Source organism: Vanellus vanellus, assembly GCF_965231255.1.
Source record: "Vanellus vanellus genome assembly, chromosome: 4".
NCBI classification, from domain to species: Eukaryota; Metazoa; Chordata; class Aves; order Charadriiformes; family Charadriidae; genus Vanellus; species Vanellus vanellus.
Window position 1 is genome coordinate 8,860,784 of NC_138909.1, and position 15,398 is coordinate 8,876,181.

The 15,398-nt window shown below is 38.6% G+C and overlaps 1 protein-coding gene across 1 annotated transcript; it reads right to left on the minus strand.

Moving 5' to 3' along the window:
• Positions 1–766: 766 nt before the first annotated feature.
• MFSD8 (major facilitator superfamily domain containing 8) lies at positions 767–13,516 on the minus strand. Its single transcript, XM_082482768.1, is given in 14 exon segments — positions 767–2,301; positions 3,056–3,315; positions 3,415–3,518; positions 3,902–4,036; positions 5,169–5,277; positions 6,447–6,505; positions 7,146–7,290; positions 8,715–8,828; positions 9,139–9,379; positions 9,840–9,908; positions 9,911–10,015; positions 10,570–10,613; positions 11,620–11,702; positions 13,341–13,516. Coding segments are annotated over 14 exon segments (1,770 nt in total). The 5' UTR covers positions 13,427–13,516; the 3' UTR covers positions 767–2,085.
• Between the last annotated feature and the right edge of the window lie 1,882 nt (positions 13,517–15,398).

Sequence of the window (15,398 nt, forward strand, 5' to 3'; positions counted from 1 at the left end):
TTGATAAGTAGCAAGTCAACCTTGAGAAGATATGGGTCAGCACTGCATGTTAAAAACTTGCATTATCAATCAGCCACACCAATTATCTTTACTTCTGACACACTAAAATTTAGTTTGATGTGCAAGCTAAACATATAAATAGTTGAAGAAAGCCCTAGAGGTAGACACCTGAGGGCAGAAAAGCATAAATGCTTAAAAAGAATAATTGGCTAGCTTGTAAGGAATAGTGTGACTTAAATGCAGTTACATTACCAAATTGCTAACTGGAATAAAAAGCAAAAACAGAAGCCCAACATATGAATACAGAACATGTTTTCTAAGAAAGAATGAGAGGCTGATAACCACAACAAGCAAGCTATAGCTTAAACCACAGCTGATTTAAGGAAATAAAACCAACTGCCTTGGACAAAGAACTTCAAATCTTGCTTTCTTATTTTAATCATTATGTAAACATCTTAATGTGCACAGGCTGCCCCTTTCTAGCGATATTCTGTATTCTAAAGGTATTCACTGCAGAAGAAGAGACTTGAATCTAGTTTTATTCTTAACCCTTTAAATAAGTTACAGCTAAAAACAATGTACCCAAACATTCTCTCACTTTTAAGTTGGAAGTTAGCTAGCCTGAAGAACAACAATAAAAAATCCTACAACATACACACTTTCAGCACAAACTGAGCTATATAACACAAAACTATATAACTATTACGATGTAACTATTTATTATGAATTTGCATATAAAAGAAACATTTAGAAAAGCCACGTCTTTTCTTATTTGTGATTCAGCAGCAGGAAAGCCCAAGAGAGAATAAAGCTTCTGTATTCCCTTCAGTGGGTATTGAAAAAATAGTCTTTTAATTCAGTAATCTTTTAGTGTTTGAACAACTGATTACATAGGAATACTTAATTACACTTAATAAATTCAGTAACCATCAAATATTAGACACATGAAGCAGCAGCTACAACTCATACTGGAGTTATTCCAGATTTTTTTTTCCTCCAGTAGTATTGAAACAGATAAAACAAACCCATACAGATGAGCTTAGGCCTCATTATGAAGATAAATTATTATTTCTCTTTTTAAAATAAACCCTGAATTATTCAAATATTATAAATTCCTGTTTCTTGTACCATATTATCAGAAAAAAATAAGTCTACAAATAACAGTAAACACCCAAGGAACCAGTTTCCTCCTTTTTACTTAGTTAATGTTAACACTGGTTGCTCAGCGTTCTTACAAATGACAACGAAAGTGTAAACTATCACACTTAGTACTTCCTTCTTGTAGTAAAGTTAAGACGAGCTGTGTGTAATTCAGTGCTGTGCAGGTTATCTTTCTTGCTCCAAAAAGACATTCAGCAAAACAGCAGAAGAAAAATTGCACATATGGTTCACTGTAGTTCAAGTAACAGCCACTGAGGCTGTGATTTTCAATGGCTCTTAACCGCCTTAAATACCCAAATCCCACTTAAACCGTTTGTGAAGTAGGCACCTACCTTCCTCCACCATTCTGTTACATTGCATTTGAAATCCTGGAGAAGATGTACTGATATGTAACAGTTTCCAAAGCGAGACATTTTGTATTAACCAGTGCTTACCAGCTAGCTAATTGAACATCAGAGGGTTCACTTAAGTAGTGATGTTTCTATACAAAGTGCACACAGATCAACTAATCTTGTAGTTACAAAAGAGTTACTAATCCTGATTCACAGAATCAAGATAAATATTTCTTTTACTTCTTTCTGGAAAGGATGCACGTAACCTGTGACCTTCACAGCTGCATTCAGTACACAGGTGCATCGTTTGAACTGTACACACTTCAGATGTGCCATTGTATTGATCGAACTTGTTCATATCCCTTCCTCTGCTGCTCAAAAAGCAGAAGGCAAACGCTCTGTTGCGGCAGGTGTAACCACGTGTTAGGATATGACCAAGTTACGTGTTCTGTCAATGTGTAAGTACAGGTCTACAGTTCTAAGCACACAGCCAACAAGGTCAGTGGTTAGGTACTCCTCACTAAAAAGTAGTAATAAACTAAAGTATTATTTCTGGTAGGTTTTACTTTTTTTTTTTTTTTTAAATACTTATTTAACAATTCTCTTCTTGCATCCTTCCATATCTGACAGAAAATGCAATGAGTCTCTTGTATACTATCTCCAAAAGCAGGAGAGAGACTACAACCACTCCGCAGATTAAGCTAAATGCCCAGCGTGGTCCCAGGTGAGTGTATATTTGGCTCACAAAAACAGGCCCGAGTATTCGTGCTCCGCTTCCAGAGGCAGTTAACCATCCCATGTAGACACCCTGCAGAAGATCAAAAGCTTACGTTAGTGATACAGGAATTATTTGGCAAGCCAATAATTCCCACCAATTATCCTAATTAGAAAATTTAGAAGTGTTTAAGTGATTGCTTATCTTTAACTCATTAAGATATTGAACACTTTGTTTCCAAGAGCATTGCTCAGCTTCTCTAGGCATTAGTTCAAAGGCTCCACTGAGCTACATACTCTATATCTTTCTAATAAAAAGGCATTCCAACCCAAAGCATTTAGTCTCTTACAGCAAAATATAACACGGAAAAAATGAGATAGGTGGTGAAACAGGAAGAAATCTTTTGTTAAGCAGTAATATCAGCTTGCTATGTGTTTCACCACTGTAAAATGTCAATAACTGGAAGTACACATAACATTTGTAGTCTTTATATAATATAGTTAGTGAGAGGAACATTATTCCATACTGATTGCAAATACATAATTGGATGTTACAAAAATGACTTTTCTAGAACAGTCATGACAGTCACAAGCTTTAGGCTTAGTTCTGAAATTTTCACACTGTAAAATTTTCTGTACACTGTAGTACAAGACTTGCTTTCTAATTCCTCTAGGGACTTGCCTTGGATTTTAAAGAAAGATTAGAGTTCCTGGAAATTCTGCCCCGGTTGAAAGGTACTGTTATTTGGCTAAGGACAAAAGGAATTTTAGCTAGACCCCTCATTCTAATAAAGAGGGTGCAAGTCCTGGAGAGCAAATGAAATCAGTTGCTTAGGCATCATGCTTACCTGAGGCTTTGGTCCTAGAATTTTTGAGTATAAAGCGTAGGACATGACATTACAAACTGGATAGCCCAATCCTATTAGTATGTCAGAGCTGATATACTGGGCCAGATAGATCATAGGAGTATTTAGGCACCAGGACTGTGTGACAGGGCAGCCTACGGGTTCTGCTGTGTGGTTGGATGGAAGCTGCATCGCTTGCAAACTCCAGAAAGGTATTAACATTTCAGTGGAAGTTGTTCTGGGAATGGAGTTATTCTTTATTTCTATAAAAACAAGTTATGCATACCATTAAGAAAAAAATACAATAAAAAAAGCTTGCAATAAAACATTATAATGATAGTTTAGTATGACTTGAATTATACCTTGCCACTGGATATTTGGTAGTTTTTTGCCCCAAGGCAGTAAGATAAAGAATCCAACCAAGACAATCAGTAAGCCTCCATGGAGTATGGCACGCTCACCGGTCCTATCAAACAATGAAATTACAATTAAATATATCATTTAATTGAAGTAAAGTTTATGAAGGTGCTAACGACATAGCCCATTAGTTTGTGGAAAAGATGCCTGAACAAAACACCCCCAATAAAAACTGCAAAATCACAGGAACTTAAAACCTGCTTTTCTCGTGATTGAAGGGTGAAAGACAGACAAGACAGAGGGTTACATTAACAGAAGAAAGAACTACTACAGCATCATGCCTGGGTCAAAATTGGAAGTACTTCATCATCATAGTAAATCCAAATTCATTAACAAGTAAAAGATTAAATAATGCAGATGTGGCTTTGCCATAAAGCTTTTCACGCTTAGCTAATATAAGTAACAAAGTTCTGATAAACTCTAAAAACTTACTTTTTAGATAGTGTTTTTACCACCATGAAAACAATAACCGATTCAATGCCAACCACACTAAGGATTATTCCATTATAAAAAACGGCTTCTTTCCTGGTCCAGGAATACATATCCATCGTCAATGGAGTAGCTATACTAAATTGACAGAACAAAATGACATCAATTAAAAAAAACAAAAACAAAAACGCTTCTTCTACACAGTTGTTTCCATGCATATGTTTGCCCAAGCATCAAACATAGTGGTATAGAAGCCTTTCCTCCCACCGGGCAGATCAGAAAACACAGGCTAGTTATTAACTAATTCTGTCATACATCATTTATTAAAACTAAATCCACTAGACAAAATTCACAACTGTATCACACCAGCCATACTATGAAGCATCATTAACCTATCTCCGACAGTCAATGAAAAAATGCTGGAGTTAAAGCAAAGCAAGAGCAATAGAGAGGAAAAAAAAAAAAAAAAAAAAAAATCAGGCCCTGTGAGTATAAAAATTAGAAACTGTTTCAGTTTTAGCAACCAACCAGTCTCTAGGAAGTCAATTTTCGAAAAATAATGCAATTAAGACAGAGACATATTGTTAAAAGAAATTTTAGCTATGTTAAAGCTCAAAAAACTTACAAAATAAATCTTATATCCTCAAAGTATTTTATAAAATTTTTTTTAAAAAAAGTATACTTCAGTCAAGTAATGTTATGTTTTACTTATTTTCTTACACACAGAAAATTTGGGAGTGAATAACATACCTCTTTAGGTAAAAAACAAACAGTCACGTAAAATACTGCATTTAAGAACACAATTGCATCAACTATATAAAACAATTGTTTTAATCATTAGCGAAATAAGAGCTTCACTGGAGCTTTTGAAGCTAATCAGAATCATACTAAGAAATTACACAAAATTGAAATAAAAAGTATAGAACAACGTACTCAACTGAAGACACATTTTTCTCTGAAGACTTTAGGTAGCCCAAGTTAAGCTTTTTTTTTTTTAACAGTTAAAAAGTTGAGAATATGCGTTTGCAACCATTCAAAAGCTTTCACATTAATGTTTCACATACCACAAACTGTATGCTACACATTTTTAGTCATTAGTGACCTTTAATTCATTACTCTGTATCTGTATACATCAATTTGACTGCATACAGTCTTGGACTTTTATTTATGAAGAGCATGGTTAAGAAAACGAGCGCAACAGCAAAGCCTTTACATGCAAATCCAGTCTAACTACATGACAAGTATTTTGAGAGAAAATAGACCAACTTACGTTTCAAAGACAGCAAACACAAACAAGATGACAAAGAAAAGAAAATTGATTGCTACCACAGCAACATGGTCAATGTTTCCTTCTGTGTCCTGATCCAGAACACCACTTTCTGCAACAAAACAAAAGAATAATCTAAACTGCAAACTGAGCTTTCTTTTATACCACCAGAAATTACAAACAGTAATGATTTCCTTACTCTGTTAAGTATTTAACATGCAGGTTGGTGGGTAGCTAGGCGGTTATATCTTGACAATCTAAGCATAATCTTTTTAAAATCAAAATGGAATTGTTTAAAGTTCAATTTCTCTGACAATGAGGGAAAATTATTTCCAAATTGGTTATACCATCTGTTTTCCCACTCTAATGCTGGGACTGACAAGTCCTGGGTGACAGCAAAATAAGCAAACTTCTTTAAATATCAACAATGGAAACCAAAACACTTTCTGTTCCTCTTACTAGGTCAAGAGTACACAGTAGAATTCTCTGCACTACCAGGGAGCCTCTGTTCCTCTAACCTGGCTGCAGCGTTTTCATACGCAAAACAGCCACGTGCACTGCTGCGCACATACATCTCCCTTTTTAAACAGAAAACTAATACAATACTGAAAGTGGTGACTTCCATAGATTTTAAGAGGGGGTTAGGACGACCTTTTGTATACTTTGTATTCTTCAACTGAAAGGGATACTCACAACATTTTAAAAAATCCGAACTGCGTAGAAAAAGGGTCTATATTCAACATAAGCCGTTGCATTGTGTGTGGCAATTACTGTAATTTAGTCTCAACAGCCAAATATACTTATACAACATACACCTTTTAATAAGATGCCGTATGCAAAGGCTGATATGCAATAACAATATTACTCAGAATGGTATAGAACAAAAGAGAAGTGTGACCGCACAGTAGAAGTTAAGGGAGATTTTTTGTTATGGCCATATTACAGAACCAGAATGGTCGGGGTTGGAAGGGACCTCTGGAGATCATCTAGTCCAACCCCCAATATTCACTTAATCCTGTCTCTTTGAAGAGGGTGACAATCTGGAAGGATCCATACAATATTATTTTTTTTCCTTCTTTGCTACCAGACAGCACTATGAACACACACAGACACAACATGGATGAGAAGCAATTTCTGGACCAGTTAGAAAGAGATGTAAGCTATTTTCCACTTCAAGTTCCCAAAGCATCAGACTCTAGAACATTTCTAAATGCTTGTACGTAGTAAGAGAGCACTTAAAAATTATAATAATGGAATAAATTTTCAAGAAAACATAGGTACCTTCTCCTTCAAAATTGATACTTTTGCATTGCCGTCCCATGTCATCCACTCGATGCTCTCTAGAAATTTAGAACTGTTTTCATTAATGCACATATTTATTTCATCTACTGTTGAGTCAAGTTTCTATTAAAATATTTGTAAATGGCATAATCTTATATTCTATTATTTCCACCTCCTATAAACATCATCTGTGTAGTCTACATTTGACTGCAGTGAACACCACCATATTCAAGAAAGGCAATATTCTGGCAGGAGAATATCACATATCTGTGTGCATCTCTCCCCTCCCCTCACTGCCGCCAATGGGATAACGCACAAAAATCCCCCATCTAGATTTTTAAAGGGAAGACGCAAGACAGTGAGAACTCTACAGATAAGCTAACCTTACTCTCTTTAGAGAAAAAAACATGAGCAGAAACCACCAGCATTAAAAATACATTAAGTCCACGATAATAATCTAACAGCTCTAACTTTTTTCATCAGTTTACATTCTAATCATAACATCACTATGATTAATTTATGAGCATAATGGAAAAGATATGTATTAAAGAAGGGAGAAACCCTGAAAAACAAATAACAGCTTATAGTTTTAGTGCTTCAGATTTCTGGCTTATTACCCCTCCTTCTGAGCAGCATATCATTTTTTACAAGCCACCTACTAAAACAACGTAAAGTATTTCTCTTTTTTTACTTGATTACCTGAATATGGCAAAGATAAGAATAATATTAATAACTCCTAAGAGAGCTCCAAATAAAACTGGTGCTGTGTACATGTTCAGCTGCAGATGAATTAATTTCCATGTTACTCCTTCTTCTCCAATAAGTGTGAAACATGTCTGAAAAACTTAAACACATAAATGTATTAAGAAAATCTTGAGAATCATTAAGAAACTATTAGAACACATATAGAATAAAGACATAAAATTGGATAAGCAAAGTTGTTCTAATTGCTAAGTAAAATTTAAATATTATACCTGTCAAACCTTTTACATTTTAAGAATCCTACCTTAAATAAACTGATGGATACCAGTGGGATGTCAACTAGCCAGAAAACTAGTTGGTCACATACAAATACACTGTATAACTAACAGCATGACACTTAAATAACTGGAACTGCAGCATGACACTTAAAGAACTGGAACTGAATTCTGACTGTACCGATGGTTAATTTTCTTGGCCATGTGCAAACAGCTGATTTACTCTTTTTCCTCTTCCTCCTACATGGAAAACCTTGGACCTGGGACTGGGTTACGCCTTCTGCTAAGGGCAAGCTAGAGAGAAAAGAAGTTGTGGGGTTTTTTTAAATTAAAATTTAAATCAGTGCAAAGCAAAAGATTATTGTATCAGGTCATTTGCTTACTACTGTCAGGAAACTGACCGAGAGTCCCTATCAAATTAGGAAAGGGAATTACCCAAACTTATAATCAATGCAAATCACACAAAGAATGCAAATTTTTTATTCCTGTAGACCCTTTAATGTTCTATCAACAGCACTAGTAATAATCAACTGGTGAAAAAACTTTCAGCCCTAAACATTCACCTCGTTATATTACCATACACAGAGCACTTCAACTTTACTAATTGGTAATCTTAATCTTCAGCTACAGAACATAAGTCATCAGGCTGTTTAGGACAAAATTGCTGGTCTCTCTTTACAACACAAGGCAAGTCTAACACACTTCTCCCATGAAGCAAATAGATTATCTCAGGAGCCGCAGTTACGCCTGATCTAAAAAACACCCCTTGAGCTCTTGGTCCCCTTAACTCTCTGGAATACCTGTGCTGTATCTTAAAATTTTCGCCAATATGAAGATTTTGTGATCATTACTACAAGATCCGAAAGATCTGTTGGATGTTACTTTCTACAATGTGTGAGGCAAGGTGAATTTTTTAGCTGTTTTGGGAAGATGGAAACGTTTGCCCAAGTATGGTAACGTTAAACTCCCATCTCCATCAATAAAGTGTAATTGGTCATAGAGCATTTAGTGGGTACTGGTACAAAATAGCATCTCGGAATTTGTTTTTCCTGCAGCCAGCAATCCAAACCAGCTAGTTTTTAACTACAATTAGAATTTCTTTGGACTAGAACATTTCATTTATATTGGCATATACAAGCATATATGAGTGGATCCCATTTATTCAATTTTGATACCACTGACAAACTATGCCTTGAAATCCCCAACATACAATGGCTGAGTATTCCTACTTCCAATGCCCAATTTCATCCTAAAAACTATTAGAGAAGCGAGGAAAGAAGATATGCTTTACCTGGTCCTAATATGAAGCCAACTGCTTGGCAGGCACTGGTATTGGCCATGGCACTTGTTCTTTCCGTAAGAGAAGTGGCACCTGCAATATACGATCGAACTACAGCCACGTTTCCTTAAAAAAAAAAAACAAGACAGTGTTCATGTAAAGACTATGTTATATTCTTAAATTATCCAGTTACATTTATTTTAGGGTTATTTTTCTTATTTTGCAAGAAAGAAACTCAACACTCCCTCTAGTATTTATACACAACTGCACAATTACATGATTTTATTATAAATAGTATTTGCCACCTCTTTGCTTTGTTAAGTAATAAGTTATCATTGACATAATGGTAAATGTGGTACTAAAATATCATGTTAACCATCTTACACAAGACATAGAACTTAGTAATTTTCAGAAATGTAAATTCTGCTGTGGTTACCAGCTCCAAATCCCACAAGAGCACGCGCAGTCAGCATGTAGTATTTGCCGTGTGAATGTGGTAAATGGACGTAGGCATAAAGACAATTAGCAGCTACTGAAATGGCAGTTGAAACGACGAGAGGTTCTCTCCTTGGCCTGTAATTGGACCACAAGCCGAACAGGGGAGAAGCGACCATTTGGCCAATGCTATATGAAGCTATAATCCAGCCCAAGAAACTCGCATCTGCTGTCGGATCAATCTGCAGAAACAAGTCAATCAGTTCTACAGGTAAAGTACTAGAGTATTTTATAATATCAACAAAACCATTTTAGAATCAGTACCCGAAATACCTAAGACTCTGCACTGTAATTCTGAGGATATATGGCACTATGCAATGCAGTGTCAAACCTAAGCTATTGCTAAATAAGTTAGTGTGTCTGCATGGGGCTGTGTGGTGTTTAATATAAATACACCACTCTGGGTCTCAGAAGCAGTTGTTTCTACATAGTACTTTGTCTGGGGCAATAAACCTTGGCTAACTGTCTCCAGCAATGCACCAAACCAATAAAAAGTGCTTTGTTTCTGAGACTGGAAATGGCTTGCTTGCAGCGAGCTCAAATAGTTTTCATACAGCGCTGCTAATGTTATAGGCTATAGACATAACTTAAGCAGTACAGTAGACAGTTTACATGCCAGGAGCAAGGAATCATTTAAGACATCTCTGCACATGCTTGAGTCTGTTCCGATTTACAAGGCTGTCGATGCATTTTCTTTTCTTTTCCAAGAATTCAGCATGAGCCTCAATTTTAACAATACCTCTAGGACCCTGCCCAGGATATGTTCTTCCAAATTTGCATTTGAAACTGCCTTCTACAATTCCAGGAGCAGTAAAATCCTAGTACAAATTAAATTAAAGTTTAAGAGACCTTTTATGCCACTTTTAACAAGAATGAAACAAAGAGGGGGAAAAAAAACAAACTAAAAACACTATCCAGGAACACAGGCAACTCCCTGTTAAGAATATTGAGAAGGTCAATGTGCAACATTTACAGAGCAACTTCTACCTTCAGCTACCTCTCCTTTTTTTTTTTTTTTTTTCTCTAAAATGCAGACAAGCCTTGTGTATTATGTTTTAACACTATAAACGCATTCAGGTAAAGAGATTTCTATTGATTCACTGTCCAAGAAAACAGTGAAATTTTATTGAAAAACCAAACATTTCTGGATTATTATGTACCTTTATCAATTCAGGAAATCAACTAACAGATTTTACATGAAATAGTGAAAGCTGTCTAAGTGGATGGCAAAATGAAAGTCTCTTATAACCACACACTTCCCTTTACTGTTTCTTTTCCTAAATAAAATGCCAAGTTTTTTATCACATACTTTCTGAGCAGGAGTTTCCTGTTCTTATTAATTAGAAAAAAAAAACAACAAACATTTACAAACCTTTTGGAGATACGGCCACACAGACATAATTACAATTGAGAAACCTGCAATGCAGTAAAAACATAATTGAAGTTACCTCATCTGCCGTGTTTATGAGTAATTTGCTTTAATGAAACAGTTATTACAGGTTCATTCTTCTGCTCCTAAGTGTATTACAGTGCAAAACTATGCATCAGTCTGTCACCTGAAAAAACTATGTATTATATGCTTTTTCTAAGGAATGGTAAGTGCTCCTAGCAGGAAGAACTATTTTTAAAAGGACATTTTATAGGTGCGTACACACTAAACAAAAGAAACCTCCAATGAAAAGAATACTGATGCGCCATGCAAACTGCATGGGATTTTTCTTCCCAATTGAAAGACAACAAGGTCCCCAGGGCAAAAAGAATTCTTGATATGTTTGTATTCATTTATCAAGTAAATTTTAATTCATCAAATTAAAAAAAAAAAAAAAAGAATCACTGAAGTATCCTATGATCTTCAAGATCATTTCTAGGCCCACAGAAAATCACCAGAAGTCAAATATCACCAGAAGTGTTGTTTCCAGGGGCAGTTATTTAGGAATGAAACAGTAATTTGTTCTGCAGTAGAGATGCAAAATCCTGTAGGAGAAAATAAGCTCTCATACACATTTTGAAATAGACGACATACATTCCTACACAGATCTCACTTCTTAAGAGCTCAGCATTGCTTTTGTTTTCATTCCCCATAAGTTTCACTTTGGATAACAGAAGCATGACCTTTGTTTTGTTAGGTTCTGAGCAATAACCTTACTCTGCCATTACCTTTTACCTCGAACTATTACAAAGCCATAAAAGATTTAAGTAATGTATCATTCAGAGCATTATTTAACTTATTAATGTTACTTTCTGTTTGATTTGCTTGTCATATCTTCTCTTTAGAAGAATCAGAAAATGCACTTTTTTAAAGTTATAAAAGAACCGTAGCATTAAAGAAGCTATGTAGTTGAAATCTAGACAACCCTGTAATTTTCAAACCAAAATATATTCGTTAAGCAAATAACATTGAAATCCACCTGTGTTTACTCACCTACACTACTGAGAAACATAGTAAGATACATAATCCAGATGGATCGCCACCTGCTCTTATAATGCTCTTGTGTTTCCACATCCCTGTTTTTGAACCAAAAGTCAATAGAGAAAGAAATCATCATCAGATTCTCTTCTAGTTGTTCCCACAGGACTGAAAACATTTTTCACAAACCTCTCAATACACTTGTGTAACTTGTTATGCAGGAATGGAGTTCCACACAGCAAAGAATACAAAGAATTTATTTTAGAAGCAAGCTAATTTTTCACTGAGAAATACTAGATTGACAAATCAAAAAACGAATAGAAATGCTATCCTGTATCATTGCATTCAAAGGTTACACAGAGATCTTTATCTAGAGAGATCTTCAATTCTGCAGTCTCTGTATATAGACACTTTGGAGCATCACAGATATCACTTCAAGAAGTGCATATTAAACCATAAAACCCCAGGCATCTTCTCAGAACAGTGACTTAAAAGCAATAAGCCCCAAACCTGAACAACTATTGGGTAGGCTAAAAGGTATGGGCAGTCTGTTCTTCCCCACTTTAACTATACAACATAAAAGATGTGTGTAAAAAATATTGCTGAAGATTGTAGGGGCTGCAAAAAAATAAAAATAGAAGTTACAAACTTTGTGAGCAGTAAGTTATTTTTCCTAAAATTCCTAAGCACCTCCTGAGACCCATGTACTTTTTCAGAAGCAAGAGCGTTTAAGGCTTCTTCACTTCTTCTGGTTTTGGAAGTATTCTAAAAAAAATAATCTCTGTCCAAAACAGGCAGGCCTAGGTTATATATGCCTGGAAATAGTTTATAAACATTGTTTATATAGGTGTTTATCTCAAACCAGGACACATACTTAAGCATATGCAATTTTAAAGCTAACATAGCTATTCCACAGCGTGATTTGCATGTTTATTTCTTCAGAAACGTTTACACCATTGAAGCATCTTGGTTCAATGAAACTTTAACCACATAAATGATGTTTCTAAATGTACTTTGTAATCTTATTGCCCCTCACGCATAGGAAAAAGACAGTCAAACTCTTGTATATGCCATGTGTATGCTACGTTTCGTTACTTTCAAGGTTTTAGTTAAATCAAGCCGTACGCTTTAAGCATGAGAACACTTCAGGAAAGACAGCAGCCGCAGCCACCCCTACACATCCAAGACACTGTTGCTTTCCTGACAGAAGGAAAAAACCAAGCGATCAACTGCTGCCCCCGCAAGAAGAGTGCCATTAAACACCTAAACTTCAGCACCACGATAATGGAATTTTAGGCTTTTTAGAAACTTTCCCAGCGAGTGCGGGTTTTTTTGTTGTTGTTTTCGTTTGGTTTTTTTGTTGTTGTTGTTGTGGTTTTTTTTTTCATTTTATTTTTTCTTTTAACAGACGAATCCAGCCCCCGCCGCTCCGAGAGGGCGGGAGGACTCGGCGGGCCGAGCAGGCCACCGGAGCGGCTGGGGAAGACGGCCGGCCCGCCAGCCGGGCGGCTGCCCTCCAGCCAGGGCTTCCCTCGCGGGGGGCAGCGCCCACGCAAGAGGCTGAGGGACACCTCACCCACCGGTGGTTCCTCCAGCGACCCCCTCAACCCGCCGCCCCGGAGCTGTGAGGGAAGAGAGGCGGCCGTAGACGCAGCTCCCCCCCCGCCCGCGGCACAAGGAGCCGCCTCATCGCCTCAGAAAATGAGGAGGGGTGGCGGGAAGGAAGAAGCCCCTACCTGGTCTCCTCCTCCGCCTCTCCGGCACTCAGCAAAGGCTCCTGCCCCTCAGCAGCCACCTCCGGACTGGACACCACGGCCGCCATACCCAGCGGAGGCCTCTCCCGAGCCCCGTCGTGCCGGGACCTCACCGCCGTCACCTCCCGCCTGCTCTCCCGAGGACTCCCCGTCAAACGCCGCCGGACCGACCGAGCGCTAGAGGCGGCGGGTCACATGACCGGGGCGCGCTAGCCGCCGCCCTGCGGAGCGCCTGCGTACGTTCGCGCGGCCCGCCCGCGCGCGTGCGGCTGGCCCCGCCCTTCCCCGCTCCCCCCCGCCTACTCCCCCCCCGCCTTCCTCCTCCTTCACCTCAGCCTTCCCGCCCGCCCGTATGGTGCCTCAGCGCCGGCCCGACGGGTGAGTGACCTTCGCGCCGGCTGAGGCGGCCTCGCCTCGCCCCGCGGCGGGCTACCGGGTTCCTCTCCTGGCGCGGCGCAGGGTGGGGAGGGGGTCACACGGACTGGATGTGTCCTTCCCGCCCCGGGGGCTGAGGGGGGCGCGGGCGTCCCTGTCCCCACCGCGCCGCAGGGCCTTAACGTTGGGCGCTTCCCCCCCCCCCCCCTCCCCGCGCGGCCGCTCTGGGTCTCGCTCGGGGTGGACCGAGGGCTCGGCGGCCTGAGGGGGTTTCTGCAAGCCGGCGGTGAGATTTGGGGAGGGGAAGGGAGGGAGGGAGGGAGGGAGTGGGGGCGGCAGGGCAGGGCAGCGTCTGTTGAGCCCCGCACTTTGGACCAGTCGGTGTTCGGGCCCCGCTCCCCGTCCGCTGGTGGCCAAGTACGGAGGGAGAGGGGGAGAGAGGCAGGTAGGCAGCGGCAGGGGAGCTGCTGGGTGTCACCAAGCTCCTGGCTTAGGCCCCGTTGTTTATCCGCAGGCTCCTCTCTGCGTGTGAAATAAACTGTTGTTTCTGACTTGTCGCCCTGACTTCTTTGTCATTTTTATATTTTTTTTTTTTGTTAAGCCGTTTGTTACTTCTAGTGATGGGAAAAAGTGTGTGTGTGTGTGTGGGGGGAAATCTCTTCCAATTAATGTCAGGTCATGCTTTTTTTTTTTTTTCAAAAAAAGTAATAGAGTAGGGAAGTTAGGACTCAGTCTTCTAAAATAGATATACCTTCTTGGCTTTTTCAGATTAACTTCTTGGTGGGAGCTGTTTCATATTCATGTCTAGAAGCGGTAGACTGGGCTGTTAATAAAGTCTTTATGTACTTTCCAGTGGTGTTTTCCTTCTAACTGAAGCTGTATGCACTGGATGAAAAGGAATAGCACACCTTTTATGTGTTGGATTTTGGATTTTTTTTTTTTTTGTCTGTTTCTATGAAATAAGTGTGCAATCCAAGAATGTATAGTTAGTATGCAGTATGAGATTTTTGCAAGCAAAGAACACTCTTCTTAGAGCAAGAGCCTAGTTATAATTTATCTCTAGGTTTCCTTGTCTTCTCTGGATAATACTATTTTAAAATATAGGTGTTATTTTTAGTGGATCACTTCTTAATGTGCCTTTATATCTGTTGCAATTTCTATTCACAACTTATAATTATGCAAAGCTTACCCTGTTAGCAATATATTCATTGAATAGTCATTACACAAGTACTGCTTCCTGGGCCACACAACTGTGCAGCATCTTTATCAGGTCACTGCTTCCAGTTGACCTGCCTTACAAAGGGATCATGATGTGACGTGTGGGGGGTGTCAAGTGATGGAAATCCAGTCGCGTTCCAAAACAAGCTCTGCTGATTCTTTTTTCAAGTTCAAACTCTCACTGCTGTAATACGCTCTTTACTTCTACAGTGAAGTTATAAAACTTGTTTCCAACAGTTGGAATTGCTTTTTCTGACAGTAAAAGTATTTTTAATTGTCTTTCTATGTAGACATTGATGGGTAGTCACTGAAGCATGCCCTACCCTTTTGTTACTGAGATAAACAAAATGTGAGCATGACCCCGGTTTTATCTCGGTAATATTTCTGAGAAGTTCTATACAACATACTCCACGTACTTGTAATACTTTTTTGTTTTAGTGTTTCCTG